Below are 21,293 nucleotides of genomic sequence, written 5' to 3'. Positions count from 1 at the left end.
AGTTGGTATATTGGGGAAAGGCTATAAACCAAAAAGGGGCTATAGAAATTCAACTGGGTTCCTTTTGCCTGGCGTGTCCTTCTGTGACTTTGAGACCCTCCAGTCCTCATGTCATTGTCTACGCTTTCAAGAACCAGCTCCTTCCCCGGGGTTTATTCTTGCCAATCGTCTGGCCTCCACTTTTTCAGACAAGCAAATGCATCCTATGAAAAGGGCATCACCTCCTCCCATTGACTAATTTCCAGGCCTCTTGACCATGCCTCCCACAGAAGGGCGGGCTCCCTGGTGCCCTCTTTCTGTTAGACCTCACCTTGCCATCAGCCTGGTTCTGATGGTCCATATTAGCAACACGGCTAAGGTGGGGAGCCTCCTGGCCTGGAGTCCTGAACAGAGATGAACAGCTGCCTCTTTTCAGCTAAGGGAGTCGTGTTCTAAAGGCTACAATAGACTCTTTCACTCTCGTCTCCCTTGACTGCTAATCATAATTTGGCAAAGTAGAATTACTCTCATTTGGAGCTGTAGTGTAGATGTCCCAATGCTTAAAAAAGAAAGGGAGAGGGAGGGGCATGTTTTCTAAAATTAGAGGCGATGCAGAGAGACAGTTTACTGCAGCTCAAGTGTTACCTTTAATAAGAATCCACACCAACTCACCACTGCTTACCGAGCTGGCTAACTGTAACCCCTTCAGTGCCTTTATTATGTGTATTTTTGTTAACATCACAAAATATAGCAGCCACTGTTTATACGTTACTTTCACCTTTCAGATTTCCACTCCCATATTCAACCGGCTCAGGCCTCAGGAAACTGAGAGAGAATCTAGGAGACTCTCGGGCCTATAGCTGCCCTCCGGGTCATCTCCCAAATGTGCAGAAGATATCAGGGTTTATTCTTGGGCTCTTGAAAGTTCTCACCTGGCCTTAGGCCACCGGTGGCCTGCCCTTCCTTCTGCAGCAGCTTGCCACCGGGGAAAAGCAGCCCTGGACTGGTCACCCTCAGTAGGACGGCGCGACCGTGAGTCTCCCTCAAGCAGGTGTCTTCCTCTCTGCACTGTGGACATGTGGAGCCAGATGACTTTTTGTGGAGGGCAGGGGACTCTTCTGTGCCTTGTAGGGTATTTAGAAACATCCTTGACCTCTCCCTCTTGTATTCTAGCTCCAGCCACCCCCGGCCCCCAGATCCCCAGCAGGTAAAATGACCCCCAATTAAGAAGCCCTGCCTTGAGCTCAGAGAAACTTTCTCTGTAACTCCAGTCTGAGCCCCCAGGCTTTCTCGACACCCCTTATTCTGGCGGTTAAGCGTGGGATGGAGGGTGAAAGATGCCCAGTCACCTTCCCCCCGCAAATCACTGCTCTGTCCCTATCTCCTGCTGCGCTAACGCATTGCCGGCACCCCCACCGGGACGCTCACTCCCCACCCACTCTTCCTACCCGGTTGTCAAGTCCAGTCCGTTTTTCTCCGAGCGCTTGCTCTCCGCTCTCTCCTTTCCACTCCTATCACCCTTGTTTGTTCCAGCCGCCCCCGTCTGTCACTTGGTCTGTGGGAAAAGCCTCCTGATGAGTCTCCTTGTCTGCTGTCTCTTGCTTCCCAGTCCCTCCTTCACATCGCCCCAGATTCCTCAGGACGGACCACGCTGACCTCATCATCCCACCTCCACCAGCTCCCTCTGCCCCTGCCTAAGGCAGGTCAGCAAGCTTTCGCTTCGAGGGCTAGCTAGTAAATATTTTAGGCTCTGTAAGCCAAACCAACGATATTATGTGAGTACTTATATAACTGCTTGAAATGTAACCATTTCAAAATGTAAAACCATTTTTACTCATGGACTGTAAAACCAGGTAGTGAGCTGGATTTGGTCACAGGCTGCAGTTGCCCATTCTGAGGCCTGGTCAGTGAACTTGGCAACCGTCATGACCCTGCCCAACGGCAGCCCTTTCACACCTTCCCTTCCCCACCACGTGGCTTCCGTGCTCCCCGCGCCGCGTCTTATCCCCATGCATGGCCGCCTCTGTCCCTGTTCATGTTCTCTCCTCGTCTGCACCACCCTTCCCGAGCCTCTTCTACCTCATGAAATCATACCCCTGAAGGTACTCTTAGATGCCACCCCTCTGTGAAGCCTGACCCTGTTCTGGAAGGTGGAGTTACACCCTCCGTGTCTGTGCTGCTGCTCCTGTGTAGCTCCAGGTGGGCGCGGGTTGCATCCTCCTTCGTGTGCTAGTTGCCCAGCTGCCCTCCAGCCTGTGCACCTCCCAGTGGAGACCTTGCCCCTTCGGAGCCCCAGCACCTTGCTGGGTAATGGCAGGTAGCAGGCTGCTGAGCCGATGCGGGGCACACGGTATGTTCATCCTCACCCATCTGTGGAGAGATTACTATCGCCATTTTATATATGAAGAACCTGAGGTGCCAGAGACGTTAAGTAAGTTGCCCAAGATCACACAGCAAGAAAAGAGCGGAGCCTGATCCAAATCAGATTATCAAACCACAGAGGCTGGATTCTGACCACAGTGTCATAGGTAACCGGGCACTCGGCAGAGAGGGGTGGTGTGGAAGGGTGCCACACCTCACACCGTGCTGGTTCGGCCTGCCCACGCAGAGCATGTGAATTCATCTCATTGAGTTTTAAAGTGTCAGTGGTAGGTTCTGGCTGCCTGCCTGACGGTCATTAATGTAGCCGTGTCTGAGTAGGGGCCACACTCTCCCGGGAGCCTGTTTTCTTCTTGTTTCTAATGTGCAGTCAGGGTGTTTGGCATTCGTTTTATAGGGATTTTTTCCCCCTTAATGAGGTTCCTGATCATTTCGCCGAGAGCTGGTGTTAAAATCCTGCAATGAGAACTAATGGGACACCATTTTCCAATAGAGCGGGGCAGACCAGGAGAAACAAACAGAAAGAGGGTAATTCTAGCCTTGGAATTTATTAGCTTCCCTATTGAAATGTCTGACTTTCAACTTAATGTTGATCTTTGTGTTTAGGGTGAGTTTTAATAGGTTGTTCTTTGTCTCAGGAGCTTAATACTCTTTTCTCTACCGCTAAGAAAGATAGCCAGATACCTTGCCCCCACCCCATTAAGCCTTGAGGTAAGCATCATCTTCTGTATAATTTAGTCAGACTTGAATGTGGACGAATCACGAAGATCGAGAACCACGACTTTCCACCTGACGCCAACACTGCGACCACAAAGCAGCCAGCATCCCTGAAGTAGCCATTTCCCACCTGCGGCGGCTGTCCCCACAGCCACCACAGGGGACAGGCTTAGTGTAAGCACCGAGTTTCCTGAGGTGATTGGGAACAAACAGGTGTCAGCCTTCTGCAGAAGGACCTCATGGCAGACTTTTTGTTGGCCCTGACTTTCCAACACACCCACGACAAGACAACTTGTGTGTTGACAGTGGTCCGGGAAGAGACATGATGAAACTCTCCAGCCCCTCGCTCCCGGGTTAGAAGACAGGTTTACCCTTAAACGCTGCTCTGCACTTAAGCTTGCAGGCAGGCACCTTTGCCTAGAGAGCGAGGTCTCCAGGCGCACCCTTTATCTGTGTGAATTCGGCCCCAAGGGACGCACAGCCCGCATCCTGGCTCACTGCTCCGTGGTTGTCTCTCTTCTCCTCCACCCTGCTCTCCATCGTCCGCTCGCTCCCATCCCTGGTCCTAACTCCCAGCGTCGTAACTTGCGTCGAGTGAGGCAATTATTGCCACATCTTGCAGCAGGACAGACAGTGCGGCACCAAATCGTCCTCTCTCTCCCTTTACTTCTGTGTTCGATGAGACAGCTTCATTTTCCTAGCAGAGCCAGCCAGCACCAGCTCAAAATAGCATGTGTGTTTTGTTTTTGTTTGTTTGTTTTTTTCACCTTTTCTTGAAGGAAAAAAACGTAGAGGCTGTTCCTTACACATCCCAGTTCTCTTTGCCTTTGTGGTCGGCTCCCCTGCATTTTAGATCGATGGCCCCTTTCTCCCAAGGTTGTTTTTCGGTGTTTTGTTTTTCTGGGAGCGCCTCTCAAAATCGGCAGCAAAGAGGCCGGTTTGTTTGATTTAAATACACTGCAGCAAAATGAAGGTAATTGTCCACACAGGCCATCTGCTACCTGGCAGGTATCCACGAGTCAGAGAGAGAGAAGCGGAGACCAAAGTGTCTCCTTCTGTTGCCATGATAACAGCCCAGCTCAGAGGTTTGGGGTGGCGGGGGGAGCGGGGTGTGTGCGGTTACCGGGGCTCCGCACAGGGCAGTCACTCTCAAACTCGGGCTTTTGCCACAAGCCTCTCTGGGCACCAGAGATGTAAAGAACACGTCCCTGTCCCGCGTGGAACAAGAAGGGGAGGCAGCAGTGTTTGTGGCGCCCCTGCCGTGTGTCCGCGCCGGGGATGCCCCAGCGCAGCCCCGGACAGCTTCCCGGTGTCCAGCTAAGACAGGGCCTGTCTCCAGGTGCGGCCAGCTCACCCTGCCACCACACTGAGTCCCCGTCAGCTCAGGTGCCAGCTGTGGGGAGGGATCGCAGTGTCCTCAGGTCACCTCCTCTGGCGTTCTCTGTACCTGCCTGACTCCGGTGTTAGATTTGTGTTCTAGACGACAGACCAAGTCACAATTATATTCCTCACATTTCTCGCTGGAAATTGGCCGTCCCGTCAACAGTATTGGAAATGGACTGTCCTGTCGAAAGTCGCGGTGGGCTTCAGCAGTGAGAAGTGGTGGCTGACCCAAGTCCCCGTCTGGCTCAGAAACACGTGCCGGGGTCCCACTGTGCCTTGGTCCGTCCCCCCACACACACACACACTGTGAGGCGATTCGAAGACCCAGGCACCAGCCTCTGCCTTTCTACTGATTGGTCATAATTGACCTCATGACCTCTGTGGGCCTCAGTCTCCTCAAACCTAAAATGAATGTTGGACTAAACTGGAGGCTGTTCTCCTGAGGTCACAGACCCCCTGAAATTATAAACATAATTTCTGAGCTGATTCCTTAGAATGGGACACATTGCCTCCTCAAGTTCTCAAGAGTTTTGCTGATTTAGAAGTGACAAGCCAGCAGACTAGAGAGCTTCCCAGATTATCACATTTCTCTAGCTCTGTGCTTTCAGCAGAATTGTCTTCAACTACAAGGGACCTCTGTGTTCAGAGACCTGAGTCACGGGGCATTTACTGTGGGTGGTTATTGGTCAGACCCGTGGTGAGCCTGTGCCATGTTCCGGCCTCTGTCACAGGTCATATCTCAGTAACATTCCACTGTCCTTGCACCAGGAAACCTTAACACACCGAGCAGCACGTTGCAAAGCTTCCCGGCTTCCTGAGCCGCCTGCCCCCCGTCCTGGCACCGGGAACCCTGGGGCCCACGGTGGTTCCCATCCCCAGAGCCCCCTGACTAGTTCCTCTGCCATTACCAACTTCGCTGTGATTCTCAATTTCCCCATAATCTCAAGGTCCCAGCCGTGATGCCCTCCCCACCTGCGGTGCCGTGTACCCAAGATGGGTTCGCACTGAGTGCAGTGCCCGAAGCTCTCCACGGGGAGGACCTACGTCTGGGAATGTACAGCCCACCCACGCTTTTGAGGGGAGGTGCCACGGACGGCACAGCCCATGCTCCAGCTTCCTTCTCCGTGTGTCTCCAGCCCAGGCCTGCCAGGGGGGCAGCGAATGAACAAACCAACCCAGTTCCCAGGCGTCGGTCAGCCTGCCAGGAGTGTGGCTCGGTGCTCAGGCACTGCCCCCGACTCCGTGAGGTCCACACACCCGGTCTGTACATTTAAGGAGGCAGTGTGGGCTCAGGGGACCTGGGTCATTGGAAGGACCTGGTGTTGGGTGCTGTCTTTCTGGGAACAGCTCCATCCCTTCGTGCAGACGCCTGCTCCCCGCACCTCCTGACGGCCTGCCTTTGCGTGAGGCCTAAATGGGCATCGCCTCTGGTGCCAGCTCCACCTGTGACAACGGTGAGTCGGCTGCGGAAAATGCCCTCACGTGACCCTGAGACACCTGCCGAGGCCCCGCTGAGGAGGACCCTTCCCCGGCAGTGCAGTTGGGCCGGAGCAAAGCCGCGCTGACTTGGCGTTTCTGAGACGAGGTGACCCGGTGGAAGTCAGAGACTCATAGAAGTTTATGTCTGGAAAATACTTCAGTGACCATCTTGTCGGTGCCTCTCGGTTTGCAAATAAGAAGACCGAGCCCCATAAAAACGTCACTGCCTGTGCTGCAGTCAGAAGCCCAACCCAGGACCCCTCCCGCTGAACCACGCTGCTTCACGTGCTCCCCGAAGGAAGGCGGTGAGGGCCGCGCGCCCCTCGGAGCCTGCCACCTCCTCTCTTCTCCCGGGTCACTGAGCTCGCAGCGGAGAGCTGTCCCCGGTGTCTGCAATGACGGACGAATAAAGAGGCTGCGACTTTCAGTGTGGGGACAGACGAAGGCACTCCGGGACCTAGGGACACACTCAGACCAGAAAACATATTCTCAGCGACATATCCTTGCCTCTCTTCTCATCTGCCGTCCTCTCTTTGAGGGTCTCTGGCCTGTCATGTGCGCCACTGGGTCTGGTTCCTTGTACCCCCAAATTCTCCGTCTCTCGGAGCTGTCCTTCGGGCAGAACCGATTTAATACCACACAAAGAAAACAATCAGCATAGCATGAGTTGCCTATTGCTGCATAACAACTTACCCCAAAACCTGTTGGCTTAGAACAACAGCTGTGTATTGACTCACAGCTTCTGTGGGCCGGGAACCCAGGCGCTGTGCAGCGGGGTCCTCGCAAGCCGAGGGGCAGGGTCTCTCACCAGACTACGATCCCCTCACGGCTCAACAGCTCCTGTGGCTGTGGGCAGGCTTCCTCGTGGATCGTTGGACTCAGGGCCTCTGTTCAGTGCGGCTGCTGGCTGAGAGTGCCCCCAGCCCCTTCCCCTAGGCCTTTCCACAGGGCGGCTCATGAGATGGCAGCTGCCCGTGTCCAGGAGAGAAGAGAGGGTGTGAGCGTGGGCCAATCAGAGTCTGTCTTGAAGAACCGAACCTTGGAGGTGGCTTCCCATTGTCCTGACGCACCAGTAAGACCAGTCACTATGCCCAGCCCACCTTCAAGGGGAAGGGATTACACAAGAGTGTGACTACAGGGCAGGGGCCATTGGAGGCCATCCCAGAGGCCTGCCCAGCACACTTAGCCATCCAGTTAAAGAGGTCACACTCGGCACTAGCAAAGACGGGTGGAGTTGGCACTCCCTGGCCACCACGGCCTGCCCTGCCTCCTCAGCCTGCGTGCTGGGCCCAGGACTCGCCCGTTGCAGGCTGGGTTGGCCCTTGGGGACACAGGCAGTGAAGTGAGTTTGAATTTCACAGGCCACATACTCAGGCCTCCCGATTTTTTTTTCCTTTTCTTAACTGGGTTTGATTTCCCTCTTCAGTGCTCCACGTCTGTGCTGTGCACTTGGTCCTGGCATTTCCAGGCAAACTCTGAAGCCAGTCCCTTTAGAGACTCTTATCCCCCTTCCTGTGCCCAAGGTGGGTGCTACGCCTTGGGGACTTGTGCTGGGTGCTGTTCTATCAGTGGGCACGTGCCTGCAGCTCCAGCCTGATCTGGGCTGAGGCCGCTGTCCTCTGGTTCCCGCAGGCCGCATTCCCTGCTCCATGGTGGAGGTGTCAGAAGTCATAGGCTCCCCAGCACCCAGGGTCCTCATGTGATCTCACTGAGGTTCTAGCTCTATAACTGAGAGACAACTTTAGGCTCTTTGTCTGACAGTATCATCCTGTGGGAAACCCATCAGCTGCTGGGGTGCGTGGGGTTCTCCCTGGGGGCTGCCCAAGCAGCCCAGCCAACAACCTTGATTCTGGTCCACTGCTGTGACCTCCTGCATCCCAACTGTGGCGGCTCACAGGGTTTTCCAGCGAAGTGGGGCCTCTGCATCACCTTTTCTCCTGGTTCTCTCCGGCTTCCTTATCTAACTTGGATTGGGGTTGAAATTGCTAGCTCTGGCTCTTCGTAAGCACTTTTCCAAAGGAGAATGAGTTTTATATTCTATTCCTTCCCTTCTCCCATAGAAATGGCTAAAAAACAGGACGGTGGTAATTGTGGGTTAAAAGGCAGATGTGGTTCCCCAGGATACAATAATATGTGGTAACATTATCCAGCTGAAACAGGATTCCTGAGCTGTTTGTAAACTAGTTGGGAAGAGAAGATGTATATCCTGAAAAAATAATAAGTGTTTTTATAACCACTGACAGAAAATAGACGAGAATATATCACAAGATAGAAGATGTTTAATTGTCCATGGAAAATTATTATAGAAGTTAAGCAGCAGTAAAAATAGCGGAAAGGCTTCACTTATCTACACGCTGGCAGTTTGTGACCTTTTACCCGCCTCTCCCTGTTCCCCAACCCTTCGGCCCCTGGCAGCCACTTTTCTGTTGTGCCTGCGAGTTTGACGTATTTTAGATTCCACATGTAGGTGATGCCACGCAGTATTTGTCTTTCTCTGACTGGCTGGCTTCACTTAGCACCACGCGCTCGCGAAGAGCAGGCCTTGCGTCTTCCCGTGGGCGAGTAACATCTGCTGGACACGCACCCCGCCTCTTCTCTGCCCATTCGTGTAGGTTGCGGCCATATCCTGGCCACTGTGAGTCGCCGCAGTGACTACGGGTGTGCCGGTGCCTCAGGATCCCCTTCTCATTTTCTTCGCGAGGCTGCCCAGAAGCAGGGGCTCCCTGGACCGTTTCTCTGGTGTTAATTCTGTGAGGAGCCTCCATCCCGTTTTTCACAGCGGCTGCTCCTGATCACACCCCCGCCGCCCCCACCCCAGCAGAGCACGAGGCCCCCCTCCCCTACGTCCTCGCCGGTGCTTGCCTCTTTAATGGTAACCCTCCTGCCGGCTGTGAGGCAGTAGCCCATTGCGGTTTTGATTTGCATTCCCCTGAGGATCTGTAACGTTGCACACCTTTTCATATACCCGCTGGCCATGTATCTGTTTGTCGTCTTGGGAAAACGTCTACTCAGTTACTCCGACCATGTTTTAATTGGACTGTTTGCTTTTTGCTAAGCTGTATGAGTTCTTCATATATTTTGAATATTAACTCATCATCATGTACACGATTTGCAATTATTTTCTCTCAGGTTGCCTTTTCATTTTGTTGATGGTTCATTTGCCGTGCGGAGCTTTTTAGTTTGCTGTGGTCCCACTTGTTTTTGTTTTTGTTGCCTTTAGTTTTGCTGTCAGATCCAAAAAGTCATTGCAAATACCCACAAGTTCTTTATCAGATATAATTTGTAAATATTTTTCCCATGATATGGCTTATCTTTTTTTCCTTAGTGCTGTCTTTTTATAATAGTTTCATTTAGATATAATTTACATAACATACAATTTGCTCTTCTAAAGAATACAACTCAGTGTTTTTTAATATATTCCCAGAGTTGGGCAGCCATCACCACAACCAATTTTAGAGCATTTCATGACCCCCAGAAAGCATCCTGTACCTCTTAGCACTCACTCCTCTCTCCCCCAAACCCCCCAGCCCCAGACAACCATGAGTCTTCTTTGTCTCTATGGTTTGCCTATTCTGGACGTTTCATACAAATAGCACCAAACAACATCTGGTCTTTTGTAACTAGCTTTTACTTCTCATATTTTCAAAGTCTGTCCATTTTGTAGCATGTATCAGTACTTCATTTCTTCTTATTGCCAAATCATTTTTATTGTAAGAGTAAACTACATTTCACTTAAATGATTCATCAGCTGATAGATATTTGGATCATTTCCACTTTGAGGGTATTATGAATAATGCTGCTATGAACACTTGTGTGCAAGTTTTTGTGTAGATGCAGGTTTTCATTTTTCCTGGGTGTGTACAGGTAGTGGTGGGGTTTCTGGGTCATGTGGCGCTCACTGTCGAACCTTCTGAGGAACTGCCAGGCTGTTTTCCAAAGCAGCTGGACCATGTTCGGTTCCTACCAGCAGCTTATGAGGGTTCCCATTTCTCTGTATCCTTGTCAACACTTGGTATTGTCTGTCTTTTTTATTATAGCCATCCTAATGGTTGTGAAATGTTGTCTCCTTGTGGTTTTGATTTGCATTTCCCTAATGGCTAATAATGTTAAGCATCTTTTTATGTGCTTATTGGATATTTATATCCAATAAGGACTGCCTGTTCAGATCCTTTGCCGACTTTTAACTTAGGTTACTTGACCTTTTATTACTGAGTATAAGAGCTTTTTACATATTTTAGATACAAATCAGTAATCAGATAAGTGATTTACAAAAGTTTTTTTCTATTCTGAGTTGTCTTTTTACTTTCTTAAAGGCGTCCTTTGAAAAAAAAAATTTTATTTTGATGAATTTCAATTTATTTATTTTCTTTGTAGCTATTGCATCTTGTCATATCTAGAGTCATTGTCTAGTTTTAGTTCTTATATTTATTGTGATCCATTTTGAATGAGTTTTTATATATAACATGACAAGGGCCTAAGTTCATATTTATTTGTATTGTGGAAAAAAATCTCAAAGAGCACGCTAATGATAAAAGCGAATTGCAAAATAATATGTGTGGTACGATACCATTTATGCAAAATTTAAAGGCATTACACGTCATATATTACCCCTGGTTTCCTGCGTACACACAGGTGTTAAGTTCCACACCAGAAGCTTTGGCAGCAGTGGCCCCCGAAGGGATGAGATGAGGGGCTGGGACTGGGAAGGGCTGGCGGTAAAAGGGATCTTCAGGTTTTCCTGCAGTATTTTCAGGCTGAAATAAATGGATACAGTGGTAACAATTACTAATGTGGGTGGTATGTTATACTTTGCAGCTTCCTCTGTTTTTCTGAATTCCTCTACACATACACACACACACACACACACACACACGTGCACAAGAGGCAAAGCAGAAACGATGGAGAACAGGCTGCTCCCGTTGAGCCCGGCACCCACACTGCCTGCCGGCGGGGGGGCGGGGTGAGGCTCCGTGCAAACAGCCAGCCAGCCTGTTGGGGCAGATTCTGTTTGTACGGGGGTCGGGGGTGTTGCGCTAGATCCCCAAAGGATAAGGACATTCATTTGAACTCATTTACACACTTTGGCTTACGCTTTCCCAGTTTTGCTTCTGCAGAAAGCCCAGACTGTCTGCCACGCTCAGTCCCCCTGCTCTGAAGGGCAGCAGAGCCCCCTCAGTGAGCTCTCTCTAACCAGAGCTTTAAAATCCCGTCTCTTGCCCCAAGCTTTGCCCAGACCGACCCCAGAGCCTTCACAAGGCAAGTTCCGTTTCCACAAAACATACAGCCATTCTCACCTGGTCCCTGCAAGGTGGCCCACAGAAGACCTCACCCTGTGTGCCTGCCACTCGCAGTGTGACAGGCCAGGTGACCCGGCTCCTGACGCACAGATTCGGGCACCTGCAGCACGTGGTCTGAGGCCACAGGGGTGCAGGAGATGCACCGTGTCCCTTGGGGAGAAGGGGTTATTCCAGCATCTCTCACGGGGAGCCTGACACAAGGCTCACACTCTCTCACCCTTCGTTTTCTTCTGTAAACTGGACACAAAAACATGTGCCCTTTCTGCGCACAAGGTGTTGTGAGGGCCAGATGAGACAGTGTCCATGAATGTGTTTGCAGACAAGAATGAGGGGCGTTTATGGATTACTTTCCAACTGTGTGACTCCCCACCCCCCGCCCCCCACTCTCAGACCCTCAGCCCAGCTGCCCACTCAGTCTGCCCCCCGAAGGGCCTGCCCACTCTGATCAGCCCTGCGCACCCTCCCACTTCAGTCCCTTTTGCTGCTGTTCTCACTGCCTCCCCACCCCACTCCCTTTCTTTCTTCTCCTTCTTCCTCTCTGGTCCTAGAGGGAGCTTGACTCCTTCCTCTGAAATCCGGGGGCGCCTTGCCCCGGGAACTGAAGCCCAGTCAGCCGGCCGGAGCTGACTGAGAAAGGACTCTCCCTCCCTCCGAGGTCGGGCACCCGAGGTAACATTTTCTGCCTTTGCTTCTCCTAGGCTCAGGCTGTGGGATCGCCGCACACCTCGCCCACGCACGGAGGCGGCCGCCCCATGCCCGCGCCAGTCCGCTCGGCCTCCGCTGGCTCCTCGCCCACGCACGGCCCGCAGGACCCGCCGGGCGGAGTCGGGGGAGACACGCAGGAGGCCTTTGCACAAGGTCAGTGTCGGGATCGGCCTGCAAGGCAGGGGACCGAAGGGCTTTGGAAACACAGGCACGGTTGTTACTGAGAGTTTCCTGTTTCTCTGCTCTTCGTTTTAAGTGGTCAGACTTTCACACACGGTGGTAGTGAGTCAGGTGCTGGCTCCCTCTCCCTAGAGGGCCGTCTCCAGTGGGAGGGCCGTCTCCAGTGGGAGAGCAGCAGGCCTTGTGCCTGTGCAGAGGAAGACCTCCTGGGCTCCCGTGCCCTTCTTCCGGCTGTGAGCAGTGCCTTACCCTCTGGGCTCTGCTCCCTGCGGAGGAATGGTGTGGAATGATCCCCAAAGTCATGTGTTACGACCTTGCTGAAGGCTCATTCAGTGTCCGAATGTCACCACTGCCGAAGAGCCAGCGGCCAGAGTGACGTGGCTGGGGGAGGACGGGGCGGCGAGCGAGCCTGACTGGGGTGCAGGCAGAAGACGGGGAGGAGGCGGCACTGGGAGGGGCGTCCTGCCGGAGACCGGGGAGCCCCTGGGAGCAGTGTTTGTGCCGGAACTCGGCTGCGTTGATTGTGGCTGGGAGCTCGGAAATGACAGGGTCCTGCCCTCGGAGCAGAGAAGGAGGAAAATGTGCATTCGAGCGCCTGGAGCTGCCGACATGCCGGGGACCAGGGGGGCTGCTGCTGCCCCATGTCCCCTCAGTACTCGGCACTGTGTCCCAGGGCCGGGCAGACTGAGTCTCACACTCTGCTCCCCCTTCTCCTCGCCCACCCACCTGGCGTCGCCATCTGTTCTGACTCCCCTCAGGTACGAGGAGAAACCTCCGCAATGACCTGCTGGTGGCCGCCGACTCCATCACCAACACCATGTCATCCCTGGTGAAGGAGCTCCACTCAGGTGAAGCCCCAAGCTCCCACCCGGCCTCACGCCCCCCTCCCTCATGCCCCCCTCACTCCCACGTCACACGGTAGAACGCCGTCAGAGAGCAGAGACCCCTCATGCCACCCCCCCCCATGCTCTTGCCTTTCTAGGGACACACTGGATGTCTTCACCCAGGGAGTCTCTCTCCCTGGCAATCACATAGAGACAATTACACATTTAAGTTTCTCTTAAGAGTACAGTGTGTGGAGCCAACACGATTCAGAATTTAAAGAAATTTAGGCCTCTGAGTACAGCTGGGCTCTTCCCTCCTTGCATGTGTCTTCCACCCGAGCTCCGTCTGCAGCCGCTCTCTCCTAGGCCCCGGTCCGCCGTCTGGCTCCGAAGCTTTCCTGGGCGCCTGGGACCCAGTCGGCCGCGGACGCTTCTGGACTTTCTCCCAGCTGCCTCTCTGCTCCCTCCTCTCTGATTTGGTGTTGAAACCCTATTCTCCCCTTTTGTCCATGACCAGGCTCTCATTTCACTTGAAGTTCACGACCCAAGTCTGTTGCTTCCTTCCCTCCTCGGGTTCAGTTTCATCTGCGACTTCTTTCTCAGTCTCTCGGTTACTTAGCTATTTCAGCAATTTTCCAGACGCGCTTACCTCATGGTCATTTCCCCCCTTACACGAAACCCAGGCAGAGGGTGAAAACCCATTCCCACATCATCACCCTCTAGGAATCCTCATGACTCCATCCGTTTTGTAGCGGCCAGGTACCTGCCGATTTTCTTGCAGGGCCCGATTCCCATGTTAAATATTAAACGAGTGGGTTCCCTTCCTGAGTTCCATAGGTCACTCGTACAGATGGCTCGCTTGTGTTTCCTCTGACCTAATTTAATGCTGTTAGATGCCTTGACAAGGTTATTAATTACCACGGTTATTAATTAAAAATATAAAACCGTTTTTCCATGGCCTGTTCAAACAGATACACTTATGCAAATACATGCATTGAATCACCAGTCTGCCCTGAAGGAAGGCCAGCCCGGCAGTTCTGCGACTTCCCAAAACAAAGGGCGGGCCTTCCATGCCATCCCGGGGCCATGGCGTGGCTCTCCAATCTGCCTGTTTTCTTTTAACAGAGAATAAATGTGTGGCCTAGGTTGGTTTTGCAGCGCAGCTAAGATAAGGTGTCAGTTCTCCTGTGTAGGGCACGTTAGGTGACGCCATCCACACCCTAGTGCCCGTCAGAATCAGTGCCCCCTTAACACGCTTGTGAACAGAAGCAGGGACTGCCGTCAAGATGACTTCACACGTGACCAGAACGTCCCTCTTACAGCGCCCCACGGACTCCGGGCCGTGGACGTCAACCACACTGGTGCCTCTCGGCCACTTATTAGGGTTTATGCAGAGGAAGTGGCCATGAGCACATCACACTGGCACGAGAGGTGACCAGACACCGTTCAGCAGAAAGCACACAGGGCAGACAGCTTCACGGCCGCCCGGAGTTCGGCGGAGTCCTCGGCCACCTCTCACAGCAGGGAAGGGCGGTGTGGACAGAACTGGGTGCCGTGTCCGGAAGGTCCGTGAGAGGTCATGTTGTCCACTCCCTTCCCTTTGGAATCGCAGTGAACAGCTAACAGAAAAGCCATTTGCCTGAAGTTAGGCAGCTCGAAGGGGCAAAGCTTGTTCTAGAACTGAAGTCTTAAGAACATTAAGTGTCAGATCTGTGGTCCCACAGGCCCCTTTCCCTGGTGCTCTGCCCTCTCAAACTCTGGAGAGTTTGGACCAAGCCCACACGTGGCGCCATCTCCACAAAATGCAGGAGTCAACTGTCCTCACACGCGAGGCCGCCGATGCCTCACGGACTGGGACAGCCCGGCCCACGCCGGCCAGTTTCCTCTGCTGCCCTGGAGGTCTCGGTCAGGGTGCGGTTAGGTCCTCAGGTGTCTCTTCATGTCCCCCGCACAGCGTGGTCATACTGTGGACACCCCTGGACGCCATTCACTGCAGCCTGCCTCCTGACACAAAAGTCCTCTCTCTGTGTATTTCCAGAGCTCGTTCGTGACCAGCTCTCATCTCTAGGATGTTCTTTCTAATCAGAGAGCCACAGTGTGCCTTTCAGTAGCCCATTTACACTTGCTCGACCCTCTGAACCTGCCCAGAGTAAGTTCAGTTCCTCCTCTTTGTGTTGCCTTTCGAGTATCTGCTGGCAGAGGACAGGGCCCTCCCTAAGCCTGTTCCTCTTTAGGCAACTGTCCGTCATTCCTTCAGCCGTTCCCACTGGGACGCGGTTTGCACCTCACCATCCGGCTTGCCAACCCGGGGACGTCGCCCGGCGTGCCAAGGCCCCAGTTTGGAGACCCCAGAGCTGAGCGCACTCCACCCACAGGCAGGTTCTCTGTCCAGAGCACAGTGAACCGTGACCCCCCTGAGGGACACTTGGGAAGCGTCCTTAGATTTTTTTTCCTCACAGCCACATTGCAGTGTTCCGTCATTTTAAGACTTGTCAGCTAAAACCCCTAGTTCGTCATTCATTCGTTTTTACGGAATCAGTGTTAATCTAGGTTAATCTAGCTGTGCATTTTCACGGTTGCTTCCTTTAACCCGATTGCAGGATGCTCAACCTGGCCCCCGCAGGCATCCTCCCTTAGGGAAAACCGGCGTAGAGGGCAGGCCGCCACCCCACCTCCTCACCAGGGAACACAGGGGACGGGCGCGCAGGGTGCAGACCGGGCGAGGGCGTGGCCCGGGCGGCGGCGGCCCTGAGCCTCCAACTAGGGTTTCACCCCGAGCCTCCCGAGTTGCCCCCTCCGCCCCCTCTATGCTTGTCCTTTGCTGAAGGGTCACGGGCCTCCTTGGACTTGTTTTCACAGCCGAGGAAGGTGCAGAGGAAGAAGAAGAGAAGATGCAGAATGGGAAAGACAGAGGTAAAGGCAGCTCAGCAGGAGCCTCAGTCGGAACGGCAGCCAGAGCTCCTGGCCCCTGAACAGACCCGCTCCCTTTCGTTTCTGCTTTTCTTCCTGCTGCCGCCCGGAGGGTTCAGACCCGCAGCTCCCCCTACCTGCTTTCCCCAGCTGCCCCGCGAGTTCCCCCCTGGAGGTGGTAGTGCCCGTGGATCAACAAAGCTTCCGATTTCTGATAGGTGCTAGACATCAGGATACAGGAAACAGACACAAGAAGATAAAACAGGACTCCTCGCCTCAAGGAGTTTATGATACAGTTAGGAAAGCAACGTGCAATATCAATAGGAGACGAGTAGCAGGAAGAGTGTGTCGTCACACTTTGAGTGTGTGGTGACAAATACAGGACAGTTTCCCGAGAGGGAGCCGATGATTGTGGGCCGACTAGCCGAATGCCGCTGTGGCTTCTCGGGAGAATGAAAAGCAGTGGGGAGAGGTCAGCGCAGGCCACAGGTAGAGGCGCTGTGGGGTCGGCTCCAGGCCGCCAGAGGCAAGCGAGTGTGGCGGTAGAGCCAGCGTCACCGTCCTCCGGAGGAGGCTCTGGCCTTCGGTTTGCACAACATAAGCAGCAGTATCTGGGAAGTACAATAAAGGGAAGTTCAATAAAACAGAGTATGCCTGTAATGCCTTCTCAGTCGGAGCTGTGCTGAATGGTTTCCACCTGCAATCTCATTTGATCCTTAACCCTGGGAGACACAACAACAGGTTTCTCTAGCCCCAGAGCCCCAGCTTTAGTCGGAGGAGATCAGCACCGAGTGACATGGAGAAAGGAAGGAAGAAGGGAGTTGGTACAGGCCAGGATGCTGCGAGGGGAAAGGGGAAGCTGCGTGGCCTGGGGGTCTGCAGCATTGTTTGCCCCTGGGGGCTCGTGTGGACAAGAGAGGGAGGGCTCCCGAGTGCGTCAGCAAGGACATGAAATCGCCAAGGGAGAAGCCGGGAGAGGAGGGGACATCCTTCAGGTGCTGAACTTGTTCAGAAGGTGGCCGAGAGCCGGGATGAATGGATGAGGGTGCCGTGTTTGGCACGGATGTCAGAGGTCAGAAGTGGAGGGCAGTGGTTTGAAACGTCTAGAAATGCTACGGAGAAACGTCGGGACGGCTGATGTCCCCGTGGCACTGGAGGTCTGGGACAAAGGCAGGAGGGCTGTAGTGCACCAGGGGAAGAGCAGACACACAGAGATAAGTTTACACCTACGTAAACACAGCCTCCAAACACACGCACGCACGCACACAATCCAGCCAGATCCTGGCATTCATTTTGGAATGTTCTTGGCTGAAGACTTAACAGCTGCTACTTTGGCCTCCCTGCCCGTGGACCCTCCCTTCCCCAGTAGCTTTTCCCATGGCCTCTCCCCTGAAGCACGGAGGACTCTGCCTTGCACACTGGGGCTTTGCCCTGACCATGGACTTCAGTCCTTAGTCCTGGTTCAAGTCTGGCTGCAGGCTGCGTCTCCCCTATGGACTGCCCATGGTTTCTCTCACCTGGTGTCTCCTGGCCTCAGGGGCCTCTGTCTTCACACCCACGTTGCCCTGTCAGCGGCTCTTCTTCCTCTCCCTCTTTCAGCGTATATGCCAGTTTCTTCCTACCCGTGTGCAATCTTTTTGTGAAAACGCCTGATTTTCTATTTCTCTGGCTTTAGACGTCATCCCCGAGGGGAGGAGTGTTAAGAGCTGGGGTGAGATATGGATAGGGTTTTAAAAAAACATTTGACTTTGCACATTGTAAAGGCCCTAGGATGCACCCCTGCGGCTGCGACGTGGGTGCTGTTCTGAAGCCAAGTGTTTTCATGGACAGCCCTTCCAGTTCTCTGTCATGAGCTGGGCGCGAGATTTTGCCGTGTAGACTGACACTGTGTAGACTCACCTGGGCGTTAGACAGCAGTAACTGCCACACAGAGAAAGGGTTGCTGCTTTGGGGTTGAGGTCCTGCCAACATAATCCACACAGAACTTGGTCGGTACCCTGTCCGGCGGCATGGCCTGCTCAGTGCGAAACCCTGAGAGCCAAGTGGACGCTCTGGAAGAAGGTGTGACTGAGCCGGATGGCCCAGCCGCATCCGCCCCTTCAGGCCTCTTCCTGCCCTCCCTTGGCTCTCTGTCTGGCTGTACCCTGGGGAACGCTTCTGCTCTGTCGGGGACCCTTCCAACTTTGACTCCCGCACCGCTTACCTGGAGTGGCCAGTGCTTTCCTTTCCCCAAGATGACATAGAACAAACACAGACGAGCGGAACTCGCCGCGCGTGGCTTCCCAGCCCCACCCTTGCCTCTGCTACTCCGGAGCCTCATTTCACGCTGCCGTGTTCTTCAGAATTCCCTCCTCCTGGGCCTGCCGTTCACGGCGAAGTGTGTAAATCCAGTTCACACTCTTAGGCCCGGCGTGTGTCTGGCGGGCCGGCATCCGTGGCCCTCTGTGAAAGCGGACGGGTTTGAGGGTCCGGGCAGTGCTTGTCATCCTGGGGTGGGTGAGAGTGACTCCCAGACAGACAGGTCCACAGGAAGGAGATGCTGCCCTCGTCACCGTGCCATCACGGTCACCTGGTTCGCTCCCGGGACACGTGGGCTGTGTGCCCCCAAACTAACCACTCCCTGGATTTAGGGTGGCTTTGTTTACCGTCAGTGTTAGTATTCCCTCCTCCTGAGAGGCACTTGTCCCCATGGCTGCTTTGTGGCAGTTACAGTTGCTGGTCGTAGGTGGTGATGCTCCCCTGGTTTCAGACCTGGTCAGGAAAGTCCCGGAGCCCATGGGTGCAGGGGGCTAGAGAGGCCCTGGGAGAAGATCCAGGGGTGAGAAGACCCTCATTGTGACCTATGTGCTGTTTGTGTCCCCGCTGCCCAGGTTAACGGAGGAGCTGGGACGGAGAGGAAGCAAGGTGAGTGCAGACCATTCTCTCCCCGCGACCCTCTCCCTCGTAGCTAAGGCCCCCCACCCACCCTCCGTTCGAGGCCCATCCTGACTGGTGGAGACCCAAGTTAGGGTTTTGTTTAAAGAGCCCAGCTGCACCTCTTCTTTTGTCCAACCCCACCAGCCTACCCATCTGGCCCGGGTCCCAGGCCCTGACCGACCTCTTGTGCTGTGCCCGGGGCTCAGGCGGGGCTGGGTGTCACCTGTGTCGGGATGCAGTCGCCCAAACAGGCTTGTGACTCAGGTGGGTGGAGAGCCCCCATGTCCTGGGGCTACGTCTGCCGCAGCTCCTCTCCTTAGTCACCTGTTGCGTCAGGCAGATTCACGCCAACTCCATAGGCCAGGCCAGCCATTTCCCGTGGCGCCTGGCCTTACTGCACTTTCTCGCCTCCTTAAAAAATGAATGATAAAAGTACAGATTTCCCCACAGCAAATGCTCGTTGCCTTGAGGAATTCGTCCTTTATGTTTCCATCTTAGGACCTTAATTCTTCCCTAGTCCCAGTTAGAAGATAGTGCAGCTTCTGAGCGTGCTCACTGGAAGGACAGCACAGAAGCAGTCAGACGGCCGTTCTGTTCCGGAGAAGAGTTCTTTCCAAGAGCAGATGCCTTTGGTGCAGCCCTGAGAGTTCTCTTTGTTTTTCCATCTCTTCTTCCCTCCCCTCCCCCCAGTTCTCGTGCTTAAAAGTTGGGCCATCTTAGTTATAGGTCTTTCAGGCACCAAAGCCAGGGCTGCAGACCTCACGGCTCAGAAAAGGAGCTTTCCCGGCCCCTCCGAGTAGTCTGACCCTGCAGGGTGCGTCCGACACCCTCCCCCACCCACCTGCACCGGGTCCCTCCTCACTCTTTTCCACTTGCACCTGCGGGCTGTGAGCCCACACCGACTCAGACCCTGCAGGCTACGGATGGGCAGCGCCCAAGCTGCTGAAATGCTCTCGCTGGCCTGGAAATCACAGAGCCTGCGGGGCTTGGGCAGGCCTTTGCCTAAACTCACTGCACACTCAGGCAAGGCCCTTGCCAAGAGCAGCCAGAGGCTGCCCCAGCCAGTGAGGGAGTCAGGAGCTGACTTGTCCTTCAGGAACCTGCCAGAGCCCCTGTCTCCTGGGCACAGAAACTGGGGACAAGGAAAGGCAGGTCCACGCCAGGTGGCCCACCCCCATTGCTGCAGATGAAGAAACCAAGGCCCACAACCTAACCGGGGGGCCTGGTGTCAGAAGCAGAATCGGAGCTGGGTCTTCTGCTCCCAGCGCCGTTCTCTGGCCCCGTTGGGAGTTAGGAGAAACGCCCTGGTGGTAGAGAGTCAGGTGAAAAGCATGAAAACCCGGTGGCTCCATTTCAGGGGCCCTAAGGTCTGTTCTCTTCGAGCCCCCTGCGTGCGTGCGGGCCTGTCTCTGACCTCCCTGCCCTTCTTTCTCCTCAGTTCTCCTTCCCAAGAAACCACCACCTTCCAAATCTTGCACTTCAAACCCAGTTTTTTTTTCTTCCCTGGAAACGGGGACCCCAATGCAGGGACCCCAGAGACCCTAGGTGACCTCAGAAAAGAGAGCATGCCTTTCCCTGAAGGGCGCATGAGTGCTGTCTGCCCTCTGCATCTCCCCGGGTGAGAGGAAACATCCCGCAGCCCAGCCCTGCACGTTGTCTCGTCCCCAGCAGGCAGGAGCAGCATTTGCCGGGAGACCTTGGCAGCGCCTGCAGTAACAGTGTGTCTGCCCCGCACAGGCACTGGGGACGTGGTGCAAGCTGGCATCAGCCTGAGGAAAGCGAGGCCCTCCCCCAGAGGGGCGTTCCTGTCCATCTCTCCGCGGCACACCTGGAGCGGGCTCGCGGGATGCCAGATGTCACCACCTGCCCGGGGGAGGGAGCCCGGCGCCAGTGGGAAGTGGGAGGGAGCACCTGATGCCCCGCCGGTGGGCGGCCCCTCGCACAGTCCTGCATGAACTAGCATCTTCACCGCTCCCCCCCGGGGCAGGGGCTCATCTCTGCCCGGGAATCTACTGGGAGGTTGAAAAGTGCAAAGAAACAGCACAAGTCTCCTCTGTGTGTGACCTGATGGTGTTCTCGCCGGTGGCTTGCTAGCTTGGGGGGCACATGTTTCCCTGCTACCTTTGACCTTTAAAAACAAACGGGTTTTCTTGCCTCTGTCATGCAAGACAGCTTCAGGCTGGGCCCACCCCGTCTGATGCAGCTGCTCTGTAGCCTAGGTAGGAAGGGGGAGCAGAGAGCTGGGGCTGGATCCTGCACGGTTCCTCCTGCAGCAGAGGGTTCTGTACATCCAAGCCGGTGGCCAGCTGCCAGGGTGTCGTGACCCTCGGCCGCCAGAGGGCGCCCTCCTCGCTGCTGTGCTCTCGCTGCTGGTCAGGTCCCAGCTCAGGGTTCCCTTCTGCTCTGGCACACATGCTCTCCGATCCCAGGGCCTGGTGCTTTGCATTTATTTTTTTTTCTCCTCCCTGGGCTCTAGGATGTTATTTTTAGTAGGGGAACGTCTATAAATATTTATAAAGGGCAG

General features: G+C 54.4%; 1 protein-coding gene across 5 annotated transcripts in view; it reads left to right on the top strand.

Moving 5' to 3' along the window:
- Nucleotides 1-20,823, top strand: part of DTNB (dystrobrevin beta) — a 173,683-nt gene extending 152,860 nt beyond the window's left edge. For 4 of the 5 annotated variants that reach the window (XM_053666874.1, XM_053666871.1, XM_053666872.1 and 1 more), the window contains 5 exons: nt 11,933-12,092; nt 12,878-12,967; nt 15,803-15,856; nt 18,724-18,757; nt 20,507-20,823. In XM_053666874.1, the coding sequence (XP_053522849.1) occupies nt 11,933-12,092; nt 12,878-12,967; nt 15,803-15,856; nt 18,724-18,728 (309 nt within the window). In that variant the 3' untranslated portion in view covers nt 18,729-18,757; nt 20,507-20,823. Of the gene's footprint in view, nt 1-11,932; nt 12,093-12,877; nt 12,968-15,802; nt 15,857-18,723; nt 18,758-19,267; nt 20,432-20,506 lie in introns of those variants that run through there. The other variant, XM_053666869.1, reaches the window with a different exon arrangement.
- The last annotated feature ends 470 nt before the right edge of the window (nt 20,824-21,293 follow it).

Source organism: Artibeus jamaicensis, unplaced genomic scaffold, assembly GCF_021234435.1.
Source record: "Artibeus jamaicensis isolate MK-2021 breed Jamaican fruit bat unplaced genomic scaffold, CSHL_Jam_final contig_465, whole genome shotgun sequence".
Classification (NCBI taxonomy): Eukaryota; Metazoa; Chordata; class Mammalia; order Chiroptera; family Phyllostomidae; genus Artibeus; species Artibeus jamaicensis.
This window is presented reverse-complemented; position numbering and strand designations above follow the sequence as displayed.